Source organism: Gadus chalcogrammus, chromosome 10 (assembly GCF_026213295.1).
Source record: "Gadus chalcogrammus isolate NIFS_2021 chromosome 10, NIFS_Gcha_1.0, whole genome shotgun sequence".
Lineage (NCBI taxonomy): Eukaryota > Metazoa > Chordata > Actinopteri > Gadiformes > Gadidae > Gadus > Gadus chalcogrammus.
The window spans coordinates 17,775,097-17,801,555 of record NC_079421.1 but is presented as its reverse complement, the minus strand read 5'-3'; the positions used below and the strand labels follow the sequence as shown (position 1 = coordinate 17,801,555).

Sequence of the window (26,459 nt, the reverse complement as noted above, 5' to 3'; positions counted from 1 at the left end):
TCCCTTCACGCCGACGGCAGAGAATCAGCTCTTTGTACGATGGATTTGTTATGGTTTTTCTTACCCCTCTCTCTCTCTCCCTCTCTCTCTCTCTCTCTCTCTCTCTCTCTCTCTCTCTCTCTCTCTCTCTCTCTCTCCCTCACCTTCTTCTCCAGTTTTCCGTCAAAAGCGCTGCCATTTAAATGTGTTCCTGCTTTATAACTCTGGTTTTTATTTTCTCTGTTTCGTGCCACGTTTCTTCCTCTGATCTTCAGAGCTCCTTCTCAAAGGGGAGGCTATAAATAAATACAGAGGAATGGATCTAATTGAGAGATTGAGAGAAGCGATGCCTCTAGAATAGCGCTGCGCTGCGTTGCTCATCCCCCCCCCCCCCTCTGAATGCACACGTCTGGGTCGACCGCGTTGACCTTTGAACTCAGAGGGCCTCCTTGACTCGCATTTGGTCCTGAGCGCCGTCACAGTTGGGACTGTCGGGACCAGGAGTCTTTGCTCTCCCCTCTGTCCGGATGGATTGGGCGTCCCTCGTGGTCCAGGGCATGAATACAGTCGTCCACCACGGCTCAATCTAGATTCATGTCAATTTACATCTCTCTGTGCTGTCTCTGTTCTCACAATGTTGTTGTGCCCCCCCCCCCCCCCCCCCCCCCCAACTTTAATTTCTGCACTTCTCTCTTTAACCTTGACACACCCCTTCCACCTTATCTGCACATAATGCTTTGAAATATACCCCTGGACTTTCTCCCTTTCTCTCTCTCTCTCTCTCTGTCTCTCTCTCTCTCCCTCTCTCTCTCTCTCTCCCCTGACTCCCCCTGTATCTATCTCTCACCCCCCTGTCTCCCTCTGTATCTCCCTCTCCCCTCCACTGCCTCCCTGTGTATGATCCCTCTCGCCCTCCTCCCCTCGGCCTCCCCTCCGTATGTCTCCCTCTCTCCCTCCCTCACACACTCTGGCTGTGTTCCTCCCTCTGCGCAGCAGCGCGCCGTGGGAGGCGGCTGCTCTGCCTAGAATAACAGTGAGTGTTGTGTAGGCCGCGGCCGGGGCCGGGGCCAGCTCACTACAGACCCGTGCTGTTGCAGAGGCTCCGTGGCCGGGACTCCGCTGGCCGTCCCGTTTGTCTTGGCCCGCGATCGCCCAGCTTCTCCCCGCACCCCTGTGGGCGTGGAGTCAGGGGGGGCGTGCATTCCCTCTCTCTCTCTCTCTCTCTCTCTCCGCTGGAGTCCCGAGACACCATCAGCTCCCAACCACTCAGCCCCTTCCTATTCGTCCCACCTCGGAGAGCTGTCTTTTGGCTAGTAACACACATGCACGCACGCACGCACGCACGCACGCACGCACGCACATGCGCAAGCATACTCACACTCGCACTCATGCAACCGCACCCGCACACACACTAACTCACTCACTCACTGAGTCGCTCATACACACGCATGCACATGCACACTCTCACCAAAGACTTAGCCAGGTCACGTGATCGGCCAATAAGTAACAGTCTTTTTACACAATAAGAGAATTAAAGCGCTGTCCCACGCTCTTATCTGTATCCTCTCACCACATACCACTCATTGGCTGTTGGTTGTTGTAGTATATATTAACCACCACGGTGGTTGGGTTTTTGACCTCTCTGCACAGCTCAACGCAGGCTGGGGCTGATGGACGGGAACCATCCCCTTCCTGTCCCCCTGCTTGGATTTAGAAGTATGCCCACAGTGAAATCCAAGTCAATAAATCGCTTCACGGCCGACCAGTAGACTGCTTAAATATTTTCTTTACTTCAGCTGCCATAAGCTGCCCGAAATCTGGGAAATCTTGATCAAATTTGACCAGCTCAGGTGTTTCGAGGTGTGAGCCGTGTCTGCCAATGTAGCAGCAATGCGAGCCATTTCCCCCTGCTTTCATAAGACGCACCTGTGTGTTTTGGAGAACATTCCTCATACTTATCTAACCCAGAAGAAGAAGGACACGGTCTCGTCCACAGCACACATGTAGCGCATATTCCCCTCCAGACCATGAACGTACCGTACCATCCTGGAGCAACAATAAACGGTGAAACGCCTCATGGTTTTCAATGTGTTTGTAAAAAAGTACACATTTAAAAATGCTCCTGTGTTCACATGACACTCCAATGAACACCTGCAGACAGCTCAACAGGAGCTGTCGTGTAGCAGCTAACCTAACCTAACCACCGTGACGATGGAGAACTGGTTAAATGTTAAAGATAGGCTTCAGGAACCAGACTGCCGTGACAGATTTAAAAAATAGCTATTTCTGTCTGCTCTGTGCTGCACAAACAACCAAAAGAGAGACAGCCCGAGCTCTCTCTCGCTCTGTCTGTCTGACTTTCTTTCTCTCTTCTCACACACGGGCTCACAAACACAGACACAGATGGCCAGACAGGGCAACCCAAAATGAGTCCTTAGAGAAGTCCATGCACACACACACACACACACACACACACACACACACACACACACACACACACACACACACACACACACACACACACACACACACACACACACACACACACACATATAATAACACACACACACACACACACACACACACACACACACACACACACACACACACACACACACACACACACACTTCAGCCACTAGTTGACCTTTTTTGAAGATCCAAACAAACAACTCCAACTCCCCTCCCTCTAAAACGAGCTGGGCTGGCTGATGTGTACATGATCTCCCGGATGAAGAATGGTCCCCGAAGGAAAGGAATTAAGGGCCTATAAACAGCCGAGTGGATCGCACACTGACTGACTGGCTTTTTTTTTTCAGGGAGAGAGAGAGAGAGAAGAGAGAGAGGGACGATACATGGGCCAGACAGAGAGAGTGAGAGTGGGGGAGATAAAATATATAGAGAGGGGGGATATACAGGAGAGAGAGAGCGAGAGCGAGGAAGGGGAGACTCGGGGGAGAGCGAGAGAGAAGGATAATGTGCAGTCTGTGGATTCCCGGTACCAGCCGCGGCGTAACCAATCAATGGCTGGGCTGTTGACCTTTCCCCCCGGGAGGTAAGCGGAGCTCTGCGGGGGCTGTGATAGAGCTAGCCGGGGCATGCTAGCAAGGTAGCGCGGCGACGGGGGGGAACGATAGGGTGAGAATGGCATCGGCGGGCGAGATGGGGGTGTGTGAATACAGCAGAGCCTAGAGGAGCCGGCTGCATCTATTCTGCTGAGGGACGGCATCCGGGTCCCCGTGACGGCCGCATTAATCACCGGAGGAACCGTTCTATTTATAGTGCGTGTCTTATCCATCTATCTGGCTAATTGTCCCTGGCTGTACTACGCCCCCCTTTCCCCGCCGACCATGAGAGAAGGGTGTGGGTGGGTGGGGGGTGGGTAGGGGGGGGGGGGGGGGGGGGGGGGGCAAACTGGACGGAAATAGAAGAAAGGAGACTCCGTCTGTTCCTCGCATGCGACGCTTTCTCTTCTTCTTCTTTCCCACTCCTTTTGCCGTTGCTTTTCTTCCTGTCTGAGATTTTATCTAACTCTTATCTCTTTTTTCAGTTCCCTTCCACAGAGTTCTTCTCACACAAGAACACTCATACTCGCATTAGCGTACAAAGTAACACACACACACACATACACACAAGCACACACGCACATGCTCACACAAGCACACACACAGGTGTTCATCACTAATTATAACAGGATATTATTAGTTCCAGTCCTGTGCAGGGCGATGGGGGATGAGGTTGCCTAGCGTTCGCTCCCGGTTGGTTTGTTTTTAAGGCCGGCAGAACAAGGCCCCAGTGTGGGGGGCGTTGGTGTACATCGGTTTCACCTAGTCTGGGTAAGGGCCTTTCCCTTTCCTCACTGTGCCTAGTTAAGGGCCTTTTCTATCACAATGCGAGACTTTGTTCGCAACATGTAAGTATGTGTGCATAATATATAGTAATGTTTGCATCTATATATACGGCTATATATATATATATATATATATATATATATAGATGCAAACATTTTTGCTGCATTACTGCTGCATTGTGTGCACCACACAATGTACTTTGTTTTCCCTTTTAACATTCACACACACACACACACACACACACACACACACACACACACACACACACACACACACACACACACACACACACACACACACACCGACTCCTTTCCCCGTCCCGTGTATATAAAAGCTGTATCACATTGCACACCAAGTTTAATTGGCTTAGGGCTACACTATGTACAGCCGTCCACAATGACAAATCATTCTTTCAGGGTCCTACAGCCTGCCATGTCAAAGGACACAGGAGAGGGGTGGGGGGGTGGGGGGGGAAGTTAATTATTCTTTGGCCAGCGATCAACTACCACCGAAGGCAAAGACTCTTTTTTTCCTTTTTATTATTGCCAGTTTGTTTATTTGCTCGCTTCCGCTGTGGTTGAGACGTTGCGCGGCTACTTTAGGCCTGGTAACCCCCCACCCCCCCCCCCCCCCCCCCCCCCCCACCCCCACCCCCATTCCCCCTACACCCCTTCCTCCATACACCCCTCACAACCCCCTTAGCCCTCCCTGGTTCCCTGCTCCGTCTATAAGAGGAACAGGCCTGTGGTGGGAGCGAGTCAGAGTGGCTGGCTGTGAGTCGACGGCATTATGCCTCGAATCCCCGTCATGGTGGAGACCGACCGCTGTCTCCCAGCCCTGACTCACACCCTCACCCTCTCCTTATAAGCACCGTCATTATGACTGTTGTAGGACGCCGCGCCTGGCACCGCCCACACACAACACCGTTTCATTTATCTCAATCGGTTATTTTAGGATCGCAGATTTAGAGTGTGTGTTTGTAAGCACGTGTTAACCAGTTTTTGTCTGTGTGTGTGTGACTTTGTGTGTAGTTGTGTGCCAGTGTGTATTCGTGCCAACCATTTTATACAGTCTATGGCGCCAGCCATACAATGAAATTTAATTAACGACATTTTGTCCAAAATGGATGTGCAAGTGTGTCTGTCACATGTGCGCCAGTGTGTGTGCGTGCAGCATGTACGTGTGTGTGTGTGTGTGTGTGTGTGTGTGTGTGTGTGTGTGTGTGTGTGTGTGTGTGTGTGTGTGTGTGTGTGTGTGTGTGTGTGTGTGTGTGTGTGTGTGTGTGTGTGTGTGTGTTTTTGTGTGTGTGTGTGTGTGTGTTTGAGTGTGTCTGGGCTTATGTTTGTGTGTGTGTGTGTGTGTGTGTGTGTGTGTGTGTGTGTGTGTGTGTGTGTGTGTGTGTGTGTGTGTGTGTGTGTGTGTGTGTGTGTGTGTGTGTGTGTGTGTGTGTGTGTTGGTGTGCATGTCAGGGTCCACAGCCCGCATGGCTGGGGACAGTTGTGTGCATAGCTTACGTTCCTAACCATAGTGTTTCTTTATTGCTGATATCCTTCGGCCCCCCTCCTCATAACTCACCTCTGTATTTATGTCTCCTTCACGCATGACCAGACAGGGCCACACAAAATGAGTCCTTAGAGAGATCCACGCACACGCACACAGACACAAGGACACACGGACACACGGACACACACGCACACACACACACACACACACAGTAGGAAAAGTACTGCTGATGCGTCAATGGGGAACAGCTGTGGCTGCAGAACAGTAAGATATGGCAACAGCAGGTGAAAATGATGTCATTGTGATTTTGGGAGCAGATGGGGAATACAGGACCTGCACAGTAGTAACGGGATACACATGAAGCATGTATTTAGCCCGTGAAGGTGTTCTTAACACATATGCCCTTTTGTTTGAGTGAACAACACTGCTTTATGAACGAAGGCGGGGTAAAGATTATAGTCGTGCCCGGACCTTGTGAATTTATTTGTGCGGGACAAAAGAGGGAAGAAGAGAAGACGCTGTTATTTGAATGGTTGGGTTATGAACTTGGGGCCACCTGGCCCAAATAGGCCTCTCCAACATCCTCCACACATCACTCATCACAGCACAATAAAATGTGGTTATTCCTTCAATGTGTTTTTATTGTAGTAGTATGTTGGCAGTATGTCCAAAGAATCAGACCGGCTTACCGATAAAGTTGTATTTTAATCTATAGTATTTAAATATTTGAATTGACATGAGTATACACAGTCCAACAAGGAATTTAATGTTTTACCCTTCTCGTGCACAACATGAATCCACTTCTGCGCTCATAAAATGTCTTGTTTCCAGCATCGTCGTACTTTAGTATATATTTTAGCGTTCAATATCAGTACCACATGTAGCCCACTATGTGATTTCCCCATATGTCTAAAACAGTAACATTGGTGAGCATCTGGAAAGATGGAGTTGTATAGCTTCCCATCGGTCAGAACATTACATTGTTTTTACAGCTGTGCGAGGCATTGCACAGAAAGCAGGACAGACATACCACTGGCGCTATGCACCTCTGTCACAGTGTTTGTCATGATCATGTTGATCCCCTCTTCCTGTCTCCCTTCACATTTTTGATTCTTCCGTGTCTCTTTCTCTGCCCCACATCCTCCTCTGTCTCGTCTCTGCCACCTCTCTGACCCCGTCTCCCAGACCTGGCGGATAACCTGCCCATGGACGACCTGATCTTCCATGAGCAGCTGCTGACCCCTCACCTGGCCGCGGCCGGCGTCGGGGGCTCCTCGTCGGCCTCCTCTCCTCCCTGGAGGTGGTCCCTGGCCCTGGTTCTTCCTATCCTCCTGATTGGCCACTACTGACGAGTGACTACATCCCCTTCGTAAACTCATTGACCAACGATGGAAAACAAATAGCCCACCTTCCTTCAAATGTCACGTTTCCGTTAATGACTTTTTTCTTTGTTGGATTTCATTTGGAATCTCAGTGTACAGTTAAATTAATCCTCAGCGTTGGCATGAACTAAACTGCTCTTTCTCTTCAGCTCTCTCCCTCCCCTCAAGTATAACTTTCTCTCATTCACTCATTCCATTTTTGAAACTTAAACTTTGACGAATAACACACATTTTTTTCTTCCACAATAAGAGCTCACCGTGTAACTCTGTGGCACTGTGTAAATAGGAAACTCGTTACGGTCGCCCTCCTAGACTACTCCCACTGTGTTTCAGTCCCACTATAGCTTTCCCCCTCTGTGCCGTTACTGTACTTTAGTTTCAAGCTGACCTCATTTATTTTCTCAACAAGTGGTTGAGAGGCCTAGGCGGCCTCCTGTAAACGCCATGTCATGGACCTGGACGTTTGGACGGAGACGGGGTTGGAAAGTCCAAACTGGCACAACGGCAGCAGCAGAAGAAGAAGAAGAAGAAAGAGGGACAGACTCGTTTTTACTTGAGGTATCACAGCGGTGTGTATCTACTGTACTGTTCGCTCTATGGGACGGACAATTCTATTATACTGAAGACTTTGTAGTAAAACGTACCTGAGTAGGTCCAGGACTTCAAGAGGCCTTCTTCTCGTCGAGCACATGCTGAGGTTAGATACAAAATGGACAAAGTGATGCGGTTTGGGCTGGTCTTAATGTTCGGAGGGAAGAGAGTTGGATTGTATTGGAATAAGGCTTGGCTATGGCATCTAAACATTCACTGATTCTGAAAATGTTTCTTTTTAGAAGAACCCCATTGCAGAATGACTGTTGTACACAGCAACCAGGGAGCACACGCGGAGACAAAAGAGTTTGCGAGAATTCAACTGAAGTAAAGGTTTTAAACATTTTCATGTTGAATATTATTGGCTGGCTTTTGAAATGTGTTTCTGATAAACATTGAGGCTAGGCATGATGATCTAGCTATTTCAACTTGTTTGAGTGTTGAAGCAGCCGTATTTACAAGCATTGCCCGGACTGACATATTGTGAAAGGCTTATTGACGATAAAGCTAACAAAGCTATTAAGCTAATTAGCCATTATCTATAACGCTATAGCTGTGCTATAGAAGTGTTTCCCTTCTCTTTGTTACATGTTTACAAATGATATCCCTTAAGAGGTATTGAAATATTTTCCTTCAAAATTTCAAGGTAGGAACAATACTTTTCAATTTCATGGTTATTCTTTGCAATGTGCAGCAGAATATGGGTGTTCTTGTAAATATGTGTGAAGTTGTAATAGATTTTAATAGTGCTCAAGCCTTCTTAATGTCAGGTGTTCATTATGTAATTGTTCATTGTACGACTCATTAAAAACCTGGAGTCAGAGTTTGTGCTTGGTGAATCAATTATGTTTCTTTCTTTTTTAAATAAATAATTAAGGCCAAAAAAATGAAATAAAGATATCTTGCACATACGCTGAACTCCCATATATTTTCAATGAATCCATGTTAGGTCTTCACAAAATATTTCTATTTTGTGAAGACCTAATTCTTTAACTTATTTCTTGAGTGATTGTTTAAAGGAGACATATTATACCACCAGGTGTGAGTTTGATTAGCTTTACAAGCCATTTAAAAAATCTGCCACATATGACATCACTAGTGGGCGTGTCCACCAGATTTTCGAAACAGCTTGTAAGGCTAATCACACTCACACCTGGTGGCATGATATGTCTCCCTTAAATCGAATCGAGGGACAGTAGGTGTTGGCTGACTATGCTAAGCGCTGACAAACAATCAACCACACTCAGACCTATGTATGTTTTAATCAAATGTTGATTGGAAACTAATTAAAAAAATGGACACAATGTTTGATTATAGGGCTTGAGCTCTATTTAAAAGATGTGCTTCTTTGTATAAAAATAGTTTTTCTACAAAATAAGTTCCAGAATATTATACTGAAATCCGGAAATCAAAGAATTTATTTTAGTCACGGCCCCATTTTATTTCTGTTGTTTGTTAGCATCCACAGAAACCTCTGAATCTTAAGAGGGGTCACATTCTATAGGGCAGTGCTTCCTAACCTATTTTGGCCTGTGACCCTACTTCTGGATCTGAAAATGTTAGCTAGTCCAACTCACACTTCTGTGCATCTGCTTCCATACAAATTATTAATTAATAATTAACCCATTCAACATCTGCCGGTAACATCAAGTGCCAGTGAACGCAATCTTATCGTTCTCCTCCAAACTCAGCTTTGAGTAGTAGTTTGATCATGGCTGTAATTTGTGCAGTATGTTTGTATATACAGGAGGTTTATAAGGCCTTTTAAAACAAATAATAAAAGGTTTGCTAAAAAGACTTCAATATCGATAGCTTATTTTATTTTCTCCTGCTATGCATATCTGGGGTCCCCAAGTGGGGTCCCGACCCACAAGGTTTGGAACCACTGCTATAGGGGGTGGGTCTTTAGGGCAACTGCTGACTGAAGTACGTGTGTGTGTGTGTGTGTGTGTGTGTGTGTGTGTGTGTGTGTGTGTGTGTGTGTGTGTGTGTGTGTGTGTGTGTGTGTGTGTGTGTGTGTGTGTGTGTGTGTGTGTGCGTGTTTGTGGTTGTGTGGTTGTGTTTGTGTATTGGGTGGGTGTGTGTTCGGGTGCGGTTGCGGGTGGGTGTTCTCATACATTGAAGAATATACAGATGAACTGTGGGCAAGTTTATTAACTCATTTTTGGTTAATATCAGTTCCTTAAACTCAGAAACCCAGTAACACACGAGTTACATCTCAATAATAATCAACAGAGCTTAAATATATATATATGCAAATATGAATTGATTTAAAAATTTGAAATTTGAAATTGAAAAAGAAATGTTTATTGATCCACAATCAACTCTCTCGTACACAGTCGAGTGCTGGTCAAGATTTCAAATTCCATATCCTTTTTTTGACATACTAGCATGCATTCACACAGCATACAACACAAACAATTCACAGCATTCAATAAAAACAGGAAAAGAAAATCATTGCTTGATTTATTCTGATCAACTCATATTCTGAGATCCCTTAATTCTTTGCAAGGCATCAGATAAGGCAACTGTTTGCCCAGCAAAAAAACCGATTGCATCTGACAGATCTAAATTTGAATTTGAAAGGCAGTTTTACCATAGTAACTGTGCACAGCAGCACGATGAAAGTCAGAGAAACTTTACTCTTTTTGTGTTTTTTTTTTAAGTTTGAAGTAGATTCCTACCTGACAAAGCTATTCTGTTCTGCTATGAAGTCGGTTGTGAATCATCCTCTTGACATGGCTTGCTTTCTGTCTCTTCTGTCTCTTCAGGTTCTTTCAGCCTCCAAACCCAGAGCCTATATGTGAAATAGAGGAGAGTATTTTGTTGTATTGGTTTGGCCTTGGATTGTGCTCTAGCATTTATAATTACCATAAAGGTAGCCATACCACTAGACAGGGATGAGTTTTCCAAAGCACTTCCCTGCTGCTTAATGGAGTTAACATTCAAACCCAGGTGATTTTGCACCTCCCTTCACATGAACCAGGTGACAGACATGTCCTCCACAGCCCACAGCATTAATGAGATTCATTAGTGCTAATTGCATATTTTGAAACCCAGTGTGAAGTTTTTTTATTTTTTATCAGGGCTTTGACCCCCATCTAAAAAAAGCAATCAATCATAGCATGTCTGTCCCCGAAAGAAACTCCAAACCCAAACTTCTTCTTCGGCCATATCTTCTGCTGTAACTTTTCACACCCACCCAAGCAGACAACTGATAAGACGCCATCCAACCGAGCCTTTCTATCCGGTACTGAATTGCACCTTTTAAGATGGTAAAGAATGAGATGAGCAAACAGTGAGTATGGAGGGAGAAGCCAGGCAGCTGAGACAGAGCTATGGGTAATACTCTGCATGCTAATGCCATGCAGGAGAAAGGGCAAACAGGCCCATTGAGATGCAGAGCTCTTGTGTTTTCTTAGGGTAATATTGGGGCAACGTTGAAACAGCACACATTATGGGAGTAAAAGGTCAATTTGATGTTAGTCAGCACGAACCGTGGGGGTAATTGACTTTCTGGAATGGGCCAGTCTCCCTGGGTGGCTGACGATGAATATTCTTTCTGGTCCTCAGGGACTCAAACCCAGGGATGGGTGTTGTGACCACATAAATCAATCATAAACCATCGAAATCCCAACGCGATTCATAACACGGGAAAAACATTTTAAAAGCAAAACCCTTCTTTTTCATCGCAAAGTTGGATGCTGAAATTCCCTCATCAGAAAAAAACGAAGAAAGGAAAAAAAAGCCTTGAAACTTGTCATGTTGTCCAGCGCTCATTCACGTTTAATTACCATGGCAGTGGACCGTTTTCATACCTTTTGTTGGCCCATTGAGAAGAGAACCAGGCCCACGCTCTCCCATGCTCATAGCCCAGGCCTCCTCCTCCTCTACACCCCCCCCCCCCCTCCCCCCACCCCAACACACCCCACCACAGCAACCCCTGCAGCCGCCACAGTCACAGGGACTGAATGGAGCAGCCTTTGGAATGTGGACACAATAGATGGAATGTCATTTTGCTGAGTGCTACCCCAGCCCCCCCCCAACCCCCCCCCCCAGCCCCCCCACAACCAAAGCAATGCACACATGCACTGGCAGACACACAGAGATATACAAGCGCATGCGTGTGCACACGGCATGCACAGAGACACACGCATGCGCCAACATGTGGCAGTGCGTACTAATGAGCGTCACCGCATGTGCACCAACCACACACCCAGACATACATGATTGTGAGCGTGCACAAGCCCACGTGCACATGCCCATGCCCACTGCCTCACAGCAAGCCCAGGCATGTTTCAATGCACAGGGATCACGAAGACCATTTTTCATCAATGGTCTTGATTAGGTTGAATTTATGAACGAGATTATATATTAAATACAGATAAAAGTGCAATGTATCAAACCAATGGGATAAGGTGTAATGAGGTGGTTCATGTCTTTCATGGATGCCGCTGGTAAGGCCACCGTCACAGCTTGGGTTTACCCAGTCCTGTACCCTTATGTTCCTGGGATGGCCCACCGGCACTTGGGATACTGATATTTACTTGGTACAGCCTGCTCTTATCATCGGCCCCACTCGGACGGCTTTAAAGTATGTATATTACCCCCTTTGACACTTGCCTGGTTAAATCCTTATTCAGGCAAAAACAAACGTGACCTCCATGTAGGGTTAATTAGTTAATATCATTATTATAACACAGGATATAAATGTTAGGCAGATAAACATAACACTGCAAGCGGATAAGCAATTTTTATTGATGAGTACTTAACAGATTATAATGTTGGTCAACAAGGCAAAGCTTATATAGAGCAGAAATCCAGCAAGCGGATAAAAAGCAATATCCGTCCCTGATATATTTTCAGAAAACAGTTTTCTTGACTAAAGGCCTGAAAGAATATTTACATTTTATTGTCTCTATTCCATGCAATGTATTCATGTCTGTCAAGGATGTGGTCTTTGTCGTGTTCTCTATGTCCCTGTGACATCTTGGTATGAGGAAGAATCCCATCAGTCAACGCATCAGGCTTTATAGAAGAGATATCCTTTCTAAAAAATACTAGGATAATAGGGTTATCCTTTTTCTAAAATAAACCTAATGGATCCCAATGAAACCGATCTGTCCATTAGGTAGACTTATTTACCCTTGTATGTTTAATCTTTTGTAAATGTGAACTTCCCAGCTGATTTTTTCATACCGGGATGTGTTTAAAGAGTTACCGTCCTAAATTAACCCTGAATGAATCCCTGTGGAACGGATGTGTTCATAAGATAAGTCATATTTTCCCCTTGCATAGTCCATATTAATTATAAGACCCAAGTTACTGTATGAAAGTTAACTTGGCCTATAATTAAGATTGTTTCCTTATTACCTCCTTGTGATTCTTTCAGAAAGAGGGTATTTATTCTTTATCTGGCATGGGGAAGTATACATGGGCTTTGTACATTAAGCATGAACTTCTATCAAATATTTGATCACGAACATCTCACCAAAACGGCAGACATTGAAAGGGAAACATCTTGCATGCTTAACGTTCATACAGGATACATTCTTGAACTGATAGTGACGAGGTGTCTACCCTTCCGCACGTTGTGGTGGAAAGCCAAGGAGAGGGTGACGGCCTCCAGTTCCATTAATGCAGACGGGCCAGGTTGCAACAGGGCCAAGGCTCAACATGTCTGACTAAAGTTATGAATTCTCTCTCCCTCGCTTTCTGTATTTATGGATATTTATAGATATACAACAGTACATCATCTAGAATCTTTTCTAAACTTTTTGTGACCTTTATGTATTAATTCTACTTTCATCCTGGTCCAACCGCTACTTAAATGACACAAAACATAAACATTAACTCCCTTGAAAAGAGTGAGGGTATAACATAGCCTTTGATTTTGAGTGTTTTAGAAATTCCCTAAATGGCTTCATGAAAGATATATGATCCATTGATAATAAATAAAATACATGTTGGAAAATAGTTCCATGAAGTATAAGACAATTCCCCTTTTAAATCCAGTCCTGATTTTACAGCACCCATGCACTCGCATTAGAAAGACAGAGACCTGTCGAGGTCCAAATTTGAGCCGCCTGCTCCATGCTCCACCCCTGGAATTTTAAGTTGCCAAGTCTTTGTCCCCGGAACTCTCAGTGCTGGCTATCCACCGGGATTTCGCTACACTCGCATCTGGATTTCAGTACGCAGGGAATACAGTTCAGTGTGCCGTCTGAAAAGAAAACGTGAAAACCGAAGATTTAAGAAAAGAAAAAAAAACTTTTAAAGCAACTTTTTATCGGTACTGCTTCGGGGGTTCATCGAGATCCACAACCGCACGAGCGTAGTACTTTCAACTTGTCTGTATATCATTTTTCCTCAACTAATGTTGTGTTTCCCTTTTTTTTTATCGTAACGAGTCTGGAACTCTTTACTAACTTGCGTTCAAGGATAACCTTTTTATAAACGAACAAACTCTCCAAACGTGCGTATGTTTCTCCCCGACCTCTTGCAGCGCTTCCAAAGTGACCCGAGAAGAACCGTGTCCATGAAGTATCCTCGCTAACTCCGAGCCACTGCAGGGAATGATCGTGTTTGCGTGAGGAAACTCAACAACGTGGGAGTTGGTTGAAACGCCGTGCTAGTGAATAAGCGACACGAAGCATAGCTGTTTTATTTTTTCCTCTCCTTCTACCCTGCTCGTTCCCCCCACACCATGAAGAAGATGTTGGTGTTCTCCGCGTTGTACGCGTTAGTCGTGCTTTTTGTTTCCATCGCCGCGGAGCCAAAGACGAAAAACTGCAATGACGTTCGGGCTGCTTACAGCTCCAAGGGCTTCAACATCAACGATGTTCCCAACAAAGGGGTGCAAGGTGAGTGTGTGGACGATCACCAGCTATACCCTGCTCAATTGCACTTACCTTGACGTTTCTTTCCCCCCCATTCACTTTTTGCCACTGTCAATTTGGTTAAAGTATTATTGGTGTTTCTGTGAGGGGCCTTGTGGTTAAGTTAAACATAGAACATGATTCTATATTTATTTTTTCCTCGTTTAAGCTGCTGATGTTGGACTATCGCCCGGGTCGATTTGCATTGATTGTTCCGTTTAAATGTCAAACCAAAAGGAGTTATTGTAGGAAGTCTTCAGACAATTAAAAACAACACGAGCTAGTATAAATATACAAAAGTATCTCCCTCACACAATTCACTTCGGCAATGTTTAGATCCCCGTTTCCGCACTGGTTGGTTTTGCACATGAAGTATCGGCTACCTGCAGTGATTTTGTAAGCATTCCTGTGTAAACAAGAAACACGCACACAACAGTGTGTTTTCTGTCTGTTCAACGTCTGCTCAGGGCCCTGCTCTCTGTGGCCAACTCTTGAGGACATGGTGCTGGGTGTTTAGCCATAAATGGTCTACCACACATTTCTGAACTATCGAGGCTATTTGTTTAATGTGATAGTAGGGTGGGCGAGAGATAAGAAGGCAAATCCATTTAGTTGACAATCAGTTAAACTCAGTAATGGAAACTTGGAAGGGGGGCTTTTTCAGTGAAGCCAAGGGGGAGGAGAAGGGGGATGGGGTTGGAAATTTCACTGTGCAATGCATACTTTACATCGCCTTTCCTTTTTCATTTTGGTGTGTCAGTTGAAAATAATTAAATACTCAGATAAGATAATGCCTACTAAATACCAGTCTGCTTATTTTACTAACGTGGTTCAGTGTTATCTAACCCCGTAAAATGTTGTAATTGTGAGATACTTCTGCAGTCAAATCATTTTTGATAAGATAAAGAGCTCACCCATCTCAGATTATGCTGTCGTTTTTTGTGTAGACATACTCACTGGCATTAGATTTGAAATGTCATTTTAGCTGTTTTCATTTCTATTGGTTTCAAAATATTATAAAATGGGCCAGATAAGGCCTTAAAGTCATGAATGAAACAAGATGTTTTGGTATAAATCATCTTAAAAAAAAAAATCGTTCAGGCTTGGTTACTGTAGTATTGTTTTCAGAGTGATGTGTGATGTAAGTCACACCAACAGCCCCTCTAAAGTTGTGTGAATGGCTAAATGTTTAATTCCACTCGAAAAGCATGAACATTCAGAGTTATCTTTTTAGTTTGCAATGCATAGTAGATTCGTAAAGTCTTTTCCTCGGTTGTGCCACATAGGCTCATTAAAATGTAAGTCGGGAGGTAACTGTCAGAATGGCTGAGGACTTATTCCTGCATTTCACACAAGCCTATCACTTCTTTGTCTCCTGTCTGTATTGTCATTGTGATGCTAAGCGTTGTTGAGAGCACCCCAACATGTTGTATTTAATTGTGGCACATTTCTGGGGGTCTGAATGAGATCCCTGAATGAGATCAGGTTTGTTGTGTGTGGGGTTTGTGTTGCTGTGCACACACGTGTGTCTGTCCCCGCTATGGATTGCTGGTGTATTCTTCTCCTTGGACCGGGTCGACCTCAAGCAGCAGCTCTCTGTCAATAGAGACCGAGATAATAGATCCATAGAAGGCCAGACAAGGTCTGCCGTCATCAAAGGCAAAACGAGACAAGCAAGAGATGGAAAGGCCTTTCACTGTGGGGAAACAATATTTCATTTTAGTCGGGGGACAATCTTTGCTCTACTTCTTTGCTGGCTCTTTTTTCCCCACCAGATTATCTGGTGACAGTTTTATTTGCATTGGAATTTTGGGATGTTACAGCGCATATCTGCACCCAGTGTTTCATATCCACATTATCTGTCAAAAAATGTGTTCATTTTCTTTGCAACCCCTCTTAACACGTTTCTTGTTTTCCGCTGGGACCATAAATCAGAAGGGTGGATTATTGGCAAGGCAGCGATCCAAACAGGCATCTCATCCCACAAACATCTTTTTATTATGATTGGATGCTTGGAGTTAAATGTTACCATTTAGAATCAGATTAAAGCAAACCCATTTTAATGCAATCAAATTGTAATGGAAAACTTCAGTCCCGCAGCACAGCCGATATTAAGTTCTGTGAAAGAACAACAGAGACATTTGCGATCCCATGGTTCCAATCTGTTGCCTCATCAGTTCCAAACCTGCCTTTAAATATTTCAGACGGACGAGAATTTTCTCTTGGGTCTATTGTTGATCACATAGCCTTCATATTAACAGATGGATATTGTTACAATGTATTAATAATAATCTCAATTCTACACAGCTACGTAAGCAGGGGGGGCAGATCTTATTTTTATTTGGTATATCGGCTCTCCGGCTTTGATGTGATGCCGCGGTACAGTAATCAACCAGTTCAATAAGTTGGTGCAGAGTGGTGAAGCGGGACAAGTGCTCTTCAGAAGAACCAGGGAGCAGCAGTTAACACTGACCAGATTTATATCAGCCATGTCAACAGCTCCTCATTCCAGGGCCTGTCCCAGCAGTGCATGCGCTCTTCTTCTCGCCTCTTTCCGAAACTCATCAAGCACAAGATGTTTTGGTTATACCCCGGCCCGTCTAGGTTGATGTCATGCCGCAGGTATGGGACAATGGCAAAAATCAAAGTAACAAAAAAAAAAAGGAAGGCGCTTCAGATTTCAGCTTGAGACACAACCTTTTTATAATCAGTTCACTGCGTTATGGCTGAAACTCAAAGCATCCATGACCTCAGTATTTTGGCCTCCCTGTAAGCTCTGAACATCTCCCGGTACAGAACTTGGCTCTCCCTGAGCCCTGCAGCTGTGTGGGCCTTTCATATTTAAAGTTTGGTAAATGATGGGTTACGCTATTGCAGTGACACTCGGCCGATAAGATAAGCTGAAGGGACACAGAGGCAATCAGGCCAAGCTGGAGAGACAATATTTGAGTGCACTCCTCAGGTCCACTTGATACAGGACCACGGTGTTATCAGTTGTAATTATTAACTAATAAACCATTGGCCAGTTTATTAACTTTCCTTTCAAGGTCAGTGTCGTAAACCCTTGAAGAGCATTCACTGTTGGATGGGATTGTGTACTACTTATCGCAAACTCTGCATGTTTTATCTGGTTGGCTAACGTTTATCACAGTTATCGCACTATATATCTTTGTTATTCATAGTTACTACTAAAGATATGTGAATGTTAAATGCCAATTTCTTAGGCAAGCGGCACAAAAGTTATAATGATACACTTATTTTTTGTCTAATGCTGGTCCTTCCTAAAGTAACATGTGTTTTTCACTAAAGTAAGTTGGAACTTACTGTATTTGCTGCTGCTGGTTTTCTTTAGTTGATTGGCCATGGTCAGTCGCATGGCCACCATGACTGACACTAAATACAAGAAGGTGGTAAGAAATGCGTTATGCGCACAACTGTTATACTGTAACCACAATTCTCTACTACTCTGCTACTGCAGTGCAATGCTCACCATATGGCTGCCTTCACCTGTTGGCACTAGCCTAAACAACTTTCAGGGGGTATAGCAGATAAAGCCTACAAATAGGCCATATGTAATTAGTCTGCATAACTTAAAGGCCCATACCACCGAGGTTCATAAGTTACTGTTCTAACATGCCACTATTCTTTAACAAAGCCAACTCTACACACTTGTACGGCTTCTCCGTTTCAGTAGCAGCTGCAATCTTACCTTACTCCTACAAATAAGTGGAGGAACGTCGTCTTTCCCGTCTTACAAACACCTCCCCACTAATTCGGGAGCTATGTAAGTGTTTATTTCACGTACAGTATTTAACGTCTGTGCGTGATCCTCTGTATGCTGTTATAACGACATTGCTCGAGCAACGCGTGGCGCCCTTTTGTTTCAACTGCAGTCAGGGCTCAGGGCTAATTGAGTGGAGCTATCATGAGGCTAAGGTCTTGTGAATCCGGGGGGGATGCTAGCAGCTAGCTGGGGCTTAGGGGCCGCTGGCGACTAGCGTCCGTTCCACGCGGTGGGGGGAGAGAGCGAGCGAGCGAGCGCACGTGCCTGCCAGTGCTTGTGTTTGCTCCAACGCCTTATCAGCACTTCCTGTAAGATGCAGGGCGGGCGATTCAGTGTGCAGGGGTCCCGGTCGGCATCCTGTGAGTGAGGAACAGCTGCCCTATCACCCCCACCCGCCCCCTGTGTTAAAACAAATAGCCTTATCAGAGCCTGCATGGGAAAACTAGCAATGTGAGTGTAGTGCAGCACTGGGACCTGGCACTACATTTACATTCCTACTGTACCTTTGGACTTGGGGTGGACTTGATTCAAACTCTTTTCCAGTTTTGCTAGATCTATTGTTGCATTTTAAGCAGGCATACAATGTTACATTTAGGGCTTGGAATGTGTCTTTGCTCCCATATACTTGAAAGCATTTGGTGTGTGTGTGTGTGTGTGTGTGTGTGTGTGTGTGTGTGTGTGTGTGTGTGTGTGTGTGTGTGTGTGTGTGTGTGTGTGTGTGTGTGTGTGTGTGTGTGTGTGTGTGTGTGTGTCCGCAAGGCCATGTCACTGCATCTTTTGCGCCGTAGACCCCCCCCCCCCCCCCCCACCCCATCCACCAATGGCTGAGTGAGCGACAGATCAGTGGGGGGTGGATGTTGTGTGTGGGAACAATTGAGCACCCCCTCTTGAGGCCAGTCTGCCCCCCCCCCCACCCCCCCTCCCCTCCTCATGACATTCCACACCGGACCACCTAGACCCACACACAGGGAGCCCTGTAGCTGGGAACACGGGGCAACAAAGAGCGGGATGGAGCGGCCCACAGAGGCCTATGGAGAAGGAGAAGGGGATTTGACGGCTGGCAGAAAAAAGAAGCGCAAAGGGTTTTCTCAGAGGAAGGACAACCCACCCCCCCCCCTCTCCTCCTCATCTCCCCCCCCCCCCCCCCTCTTAAATGGCAGGAGAAATGATCTGTCTTTTGAGTTTGGGTTAAGTGTGTGTGTGTGTGTGTGTGTGTGTGTGTGTGTGTGTGTGTGTGTGTGTGTGTGTGTGTGTGTGTGTGTGTGTGTGTGTGTGTGTGTGTGTGTGTGTGTGTGTGTGTGTGTGTGTGTGTGTGTGTGTGTGTGTCCTCAGTGGGGCTAGACACATGGCGCGGTGACATGTCTGGAGTCAGTGTCATGCTGGCGTGCCCATAGCTCCTCTCGCTCACCCCTCGCTCCCAGCCAACGCCAAATGTCGGCCTATTATAGTTTACCGTACGTCATGTTTCACAAACACACGCGTGCGCACGCGCCCACACACACCATTTCTACCCACAGTAGCATTTAGCATGTACGTTTTTAGCGCAGGGGCGGCTACCGGCCTGGCTGTTTGTGTCTGCGTGTGTGACTGTGTTATGAATATCTGTTAGCCGCTGCATGCGTCTGCCCCTGGATAACTGTGACACTTCTGGGTTTGTGGTTCTCTGCATGTTGAGAGGAGGGCTGGGGGGGGGGGGGGGGGGGGGGGAATGAGGTTCTTGTTAACACGTCCTGTTTGCATGCTGTGAAGTCCGCGGCCTGTATCTCCCTCACCGGCTGACAAATCAGTTCCCCTCCCCTCGGGCCTGTCCCGCTCTGACACCAGTCTGCCGGGAGGTTTGGGTTCACTCTGCCATCTTTCCTTCCTTCCCTCTGCTTCCCATGATAACCAACCCCCCGCCCCCCCCCCCGCCCCCTTCTCTCTCTCTCTCTCTCTCTCTCTCTCTCTCTCCATAGTGGTTTACCCTCCAACCGCGTGTACCCTACTTCTCAGCATCTTTTTTGTCTCTTTATCTCCGGGTCCTCCCCTCCCCTCCCCCTCTTTCCGTCAGGTCCCCCCCCCCCCCCATCTGGCGAGGCTTCCAGATGATTGTCCTGTCAGGCCAGATAGCGCTCAGTCATCTTGCAAACGCTGCTCCCTGGGGCTTTCCTGTCCACCCTCCGTCTACCGATGAGTTGTTGTTGAACATGTCGCAGATCACACCACTCGCTCTGCCAAGGCCTCTCACCATCTCCCATCCTGCCCACAGCCACCTCAACTCCCCCACACTGTGCACCACCCTCCCAGAGCCGGGCTTCTCTGGTGGCTGACACACTACTCCTTCCCTGTGGGAAGATCGGGGCCTGGTGTTGTTGGTGTGTGTGTATTTCTCCCCCCCCCCCCCCCTCTGTGAAATTTGAGCCGCTGTATGACTCCTTTTTGTGTAGGATCACATCGGGGCTGGTGTCACTCTGCCAGCTGTGAGCAGTGTGGCGGAGGCCTGCCTCCTATGATACCAAATGGGGAGGGGGAGCCAGACACCCCAACCCTCCCCCACTGCCTGGCGCAACTTGGTTTTCACACTCGCTGAGGTGCTCGCATGGCATGTTGGCCAGCTAGTGGTTATGGTTGTGATGCAGGTGTGATCCAGCAAAGATGTTGGGTTTTTAGGCCAAGAGTTATGAAATGAGTGCGCAGGCGGTGTGAGACCTGCAGGCTTGTCAATGGTCCGTGTTGCCGAGCTAAAGGAGGCTGGCTTTGTTTAGATGTCCTGAGGGCCTGAAATCCAGCGACAAGCCTTGAAGTTTAGGCTGAATTTGTGATGTCTGAGCTGTAAAAATCTGCTAATTACTCCCAGGGCCTCCATCAGGGCTTTTTCAATCGCTTTTTCCAAAGCGTTGAAAGTCATTGGTAATATTTCCCTAAATTTCTTCATTTTTAAAGGCCTAATTTAAACCATTGTCTTAGGCGAAAAAGCCGCCAGTTATGGTGCACACTCCCCGCACAAAGGGCTGAACGCGGCGCGATTGACGCACGTCTGTCTGGCTCGTTCGCGTTGGGTGTATGAATTTGTCTCATACGGCGGTGCCAATGCCGTAAGACTGCATCGTTAAAAAAGCGATGTAATAAAACCCAGGGGACCCGACATGGCCTAGATCCTCCTGGCTCGGGGTCAACTAGGGGGAGAAAAAGAAGAAACACTCGGAAAGATCAAATGCCGTCCCAAAGAAGGACTCCCAAAAGCTGCAAATCATTTGGCCGGGGCTCCGTAAGGGTGGTTCCAGCCTAGGAGAAGAAGACAAACGAGGCCTCAAGCAGGGAATGTGAGGGGACCCTGCTAGGAGATGAAATATTGGACATGGCCGGAACGGCGAGAGCGATAACACGTCCTAAGAACTCTGATTTATTGACGCGCTTCCCTGAGAATCGCCGCCAAACACGCCGGGACTTCAATGGGCGACGTCCCATCAAAGCGGTTTTGTGCCGTCATGTTTAGACGTTCCGAACCCTTTGACGGGTCGGGTTGTGACTGTCTCTCCCCACCGCCCACGCTGGTGTCCCCTTACTGCAAGGCTCTACAGGTATATCACAGTCATTGTTGCCCTTTTTTTGTAGCTTTGAGGTCCCAGAAACCTGATCTTGTACCTGACCTCATTCCGCCTGGGGGTCTCTGCCGGGCCCCATCCTGCCCCAACATCTGGTTGGCTTCAGCTGCTTTCTGCATGTCTGTTGTAAACATTGTCAAAGGGCTCCCTGTCCCTAGTAGAGGCTGGCCGGCTTCTACTGGCAATGATGAAATGTATTGTTTGTGTGTTAAATCTTTTAAAAGCTCTCGTTTGTTTCAACACGGTTGGATTCTTTTTTTTTTTCTTTTTTTTTCCCAGCGAGGGGGTTTGGGCGGTATGGTTTTCTATGCGGCAGACTTATGTTTAAGTCCACGAGAGGAAGTGACACAGAAGAAGGTTTTAATACACAAAGACTTTTGAGGGGGGCTCTTCTCCTGGGGCATTTTTGCACGGCATGAAACGTATCTGGGACAGCCCTAATTTGTAGGCTTAAGAGAAGTCCATTTCAGGGCCAACACACAATGCTGTTTGCATTGGTTCCCTTAGTAAAGCACTCGGCTCTAAGTAACAAGTGTGTTTCTCTACAACTCTTTTCAAAAAAGTCTGTTTTCATTTGTCGGCCATGAGTCAGTGGAAGCGAAGGATGACTGCTGGAGAGGAACAAGCCGGGAACGGGGCCTTTTGTGCCGCCCTCTTCTCCTCCCCGCTTCCCCTGTGATAATCACACTGTGCTGTGACTTATCCCCTTCATTTGTCTGCTAAACCGTAGCCTGTCATTGCACATCATGCAGATAACATGCACCCCCCCCCCCCTCTCTCTCTCTAGCTCTTTCCCTTTTTCCTCTTTTCTCTCGGTCTGTCTGTGTTGCTCTCCAACTATGTTGCTCTCCCTCTCTCTCACTCTCTCACTCTCTCACTCTCTTAATAAGCTCTCTCTCCCTCACCTGCTCCCGGGGGCCGGGACACATGCAGCCGGGCAGACGTTCACGGTTCGGTTCCACGACAAAGGGCTCCAGATCAAACGCTGGATGGCGGTGCCCAATAAACGGTGCATACCTGAGATAAAGTTACAGTCGGGGGGCTGAGGGAGGGAGGTTTCGATCGATTGTTAACGTGAACCACCACCTCCCAAGCTCCAGACAGATGGAGCAGATGTTTTGAGAAAGTGTTGTGCTTGCTAGCCCCTGCCCCCCCCCCCCCCCTGCAAAATAGCGGCGAGGCCCCTTGGAAACTAAAATACTATGCTCGGTTCAAATGTTAATGACCTGCTCTTTCTCCAATATAAAGAATGGCCTGGAGAATGTGTGTGACATGAGTGTTTCTAGTCTACTGGTAACCGGTCCTGGCTTTAACAATAGACCTCCCAGCTGAATGAATGAATGATTGAGATACATTTGAATGGCAGTCGTTATATGGCCAATCACTAATAATAGCGGCTGTTTGAGAATGCTGGGCCCGCCACAAAGGTATCCCACAATGAATTGAATACAAAGACAACAACACAACCAGCTTAACGGGAGTGGTTGAATGATGTCAACACACACACACACACACACACACACACAGGACACACACACATCAACCTCAGCACAAATGTTCCCCTTACCACGGCTTGCATGATTCACACACCACAACTCCCTAACACTTCTAGAAGCGATATGGGACTTGGAACTCATTGTTATTATGATCTCATCGCATGGCCACTGTGTTTGTGTATTTCTGACCCCTGGCAGACCTCGGGAGTCTGCTTGGGACAGATATCTTCAGCTGTCCGGTGCCGTCTGCTGGCTGTGTGTATGTCTTTTGTGGCCCACCAGGGAAACGACTGGCCACAGTGACAAATTAACAGGGCAGCCAAACTGGCTTAACTCGTCTGGGATGCTGACCTCAGAGTTCCTGTGCCCTTTCCTACTTCTTATTTTTCCCTCACTCTCGCACACACACACACGCCTTCCTCTCTCTTTGTCCTTATCTCTTGATTCAGTTGTTTTTCTCTCAATTCCTTTTATTTTCTTAAATCTCCGGTCTAGACTCTTAACTCTCTCTTAACTCTCTTCCTCTTGCTCTCTCTTACGCCCGCTCTCTGATTCTCTCCGGGTTTGTTTGTCGTGTGCTTTTACTTTCATTACCTAATTGTTGAGGTTTGGTAACCAAGGCTTTAAGTGAAACCACCTGAGAGCTGTGCGGGCCTGCTTCCAACACCCTGCAATTGCTCTTGTTGACGTCTGTAGGCTCTTAATTAGCTACCAAAAGACCGCACTAAAAAGGCTATCCCGCCCGCAGGTACGAAACACAGACGATGAGGCTATCTGCACCTCACATTAGTACAGATCCCTCACATTCAATCTCCAATCCTACCTCTAAATAGTCCTAACGCGTCGGGAATCACTGAAAGACATTCAGTGGTATTCCAAGGGTAGACTCCTGAAGTACTTAAGCCCCCATGGTGGGTGTTTGCTGCTGACTTTCTCAATGTAGTCGGGGAGCAGGAGCAAGTAAGACCATTGAGAAAGCAGTGACCTGGGAAGTGATGTAGGCAGGGAGCTTTTGTACTGGGAGACAAAGACTGAGACGCAGGGATGGGGAGAGGGAGAGGGAAACGGAGAGCGAGCGAGAGGCCAGGGCCATGTTGTGGAATCTCCCAGGGGCTTTTGGGTAAATGTTCATGGATGACAGCATTTTGGAATGTTCACAAATGGCGAATTTTAATTGGCCTCAGGCCCTCGACTTGTTTAACAGTTTTGAGCCGGACCGTGGTGACGGAAAGGCTGGATTAATGAGTCTGCGTGTTTAGGGTAATAATTAACCCCTTGCCATGCAGCGTTTCGTAAATGTTTAGGTGTTTGCCCCGAAAACTATTTTTCTTATCTGGCTGACCCCGCACACAGACCTATGGCTCTGGCAACCCAGTGCTAATGGAAGTAGCAGAGCAGACGTCAAGGGGGTCTGCAGTTCCTAATGAGACCCAGGGCGCCTGGGTCGGCCTCCCAACAGCGGGCCTGCCTTCCTTCGTCTTCGCTGTCTTGCCATCTTTAACGGCACATTTTGGGCAGTCGGGTGTTTAAACAGCTGTGTTTTGGAAGGGAGTTGAACCTCCCGATGTATTTGAGGAAACATCTTTTCAGAACTGTAGACCATCTTCCAAGGGTTTGCGGCCGTCTGTGTTGGTGTTAAATATGAACTCCTAAGGAAATTCTCCTCAAGACCCAAACCGCTGCTTCATCTTGGTGTTGAGCGCGAGCGTGTTCTCCAGATGAATGACTTGTTGTGTGTTAGAGGTTATCCGTGCTTATGTTCGGCCAAGCTTTCTACCGGTCCTTGACTGCATTGTATTTAGGGCTGGCTGTAGTCAACCAAAGATAATCATTTCGGTCAGCTGAAATGGGATCTGAGGCTCAACCAATTGATGCGTTTTGGGGGGAAGAAATGAAAGAAAGGTAGATTGCACTCTACCTGGTATCTTAAATATCTCTTAATGCTGTCTGAAGAAAATGCGTGGGTTACACATCCACTCTTGTTCCGAGTCCGACGTAAGTTTATTAACTTGTTGTCGTAATCTTGAACAAATAATGCCAGACCAACAACTTCTTTGACTTTCTGAAAGTCACGCCAGGGATTGTCCAACCAATGACAATTATGTCGGCATAGAGCATTTTGACCCACCAAGTGGGGCAGCCCTCTTTGTGATACAAGGGGTGGTGATATTAATTAACCATTTTTATGGTTGTCTAGGTATGGCTTTTTCTCCTTTTTTTTTTTCAACAATTCCTTTAAATTCTGGTGAGTCATCAGGCAAATGCGGTGGTAGCATGACTCATTATGTTAGGCTTGTTAGGCGACTCCATGGTTATGTTCACTGGAGCTTTCCTGGTAAATTGGTATTATTGAAAGCAGAAGTAATTATGTTTGATATTAACTACCAACTAGTGAGTTATTTCGCTTGCGTTATTTTCTTTCTGCTATTTTTCCACAAAGTATATTGCAATTGTGACACAATGTTTTTCGTTACTGTGTTAAATCAATAATTTCTATATGCCCAGATGTTTTCATGCTTATTTCGCCCTGGCACAAAGGGCATTCCAAACCCACACCATTCACAGCCTAGAACAATTACTGTAACCCATTTTTACAACTGTCTAGCGTTGAAATCCATTGCCTGTTCACAGGTCACAGCCTTTATGGCAGGTCACAGAAACAGAACAGTGTGCAAGTCATGAGTTGGCCGGAGCACTCGTGTGCTGAAAACCATTTCCTGGTTGCTTGTGGAGGTCAGAATATCTGTGCAGCGATGGATATCCTGCTCGTTAGCACTAGCTCGTTAACAACCACCTGTCCGCCCTTTCCCACAGGGATATTGGTGGAATTAGCCCCTTACCCCAACACTGGCCCTGTTAATCTCTCGCCACTAACTGTACACATATGGTAATTGCGGCGTTTCTTTCAATAAAAGAAAACTTTGCCTTTGCAGGGTAATGTTTTTACCATCACAATGTTTTTCAGCCGCTTAGTGATGAAACACTGGCATGCACCGTGTAGACCGAAACATCACAGCAGCATAGTAAAGTCTTAGTAGTAAAGGCACGAGGACAAAAAAAAACCTCATTGCCTACCATTTTGTTTAAATAACCTTGTGTGATTCAGAGCTCCAATGCAACTCTATCCAGGCTCTCCCTTCTTTCTGCCTTGTAAACTTGTCATTACTTTACTTTTGCAAAGCGGAAAAGCGCAGTGAGTGAGTAGGTGCAAGTTTGTCCCTGGCCTGATCATCTCCATATGAGCAGATCATGCTCTAATAATGGTTTCTGATTACAGTATAATGCTGTTGAAGATTTCCCTGCTTGCGGTGATGGTAACCTAGCTGTGTGTGTGTGTGTGTGTGTGTGTGTGTGTGTGTGTGTGTGTGTGTGTGTGTGTGTGTGTGTGTGTGTGTGTGTGTGTGTGTGTGTGT

The 26,459-nt window shown here is 46.4% G+C and overlaps 1 protein-coding gene across 1 annotated transcript in view; it reads left to right on the top strand.

Moving 5' to 3' along the window:
- The first annotated feature begins 13,421 nt into the window (after positions 1-13,421).
- The window catches only part of gpc4 (glypican 4), a 32,531-nt gene continuing 19,493 nt past the window's right edge, over positions 13,422-26,459 (top strand). The window contains exon 1 of the mRNA XM_056600163.1: positions 13,422-14,167. Within this exon, the coding sequence (XP_056456138.1) occupies positions 14,011-14,167 (157 nt within the window). The 5' untranslated portion in view covers positions 13,422-14,010. The remainder of the gene's footprint in view (positions 14,168-26,459) is intronic.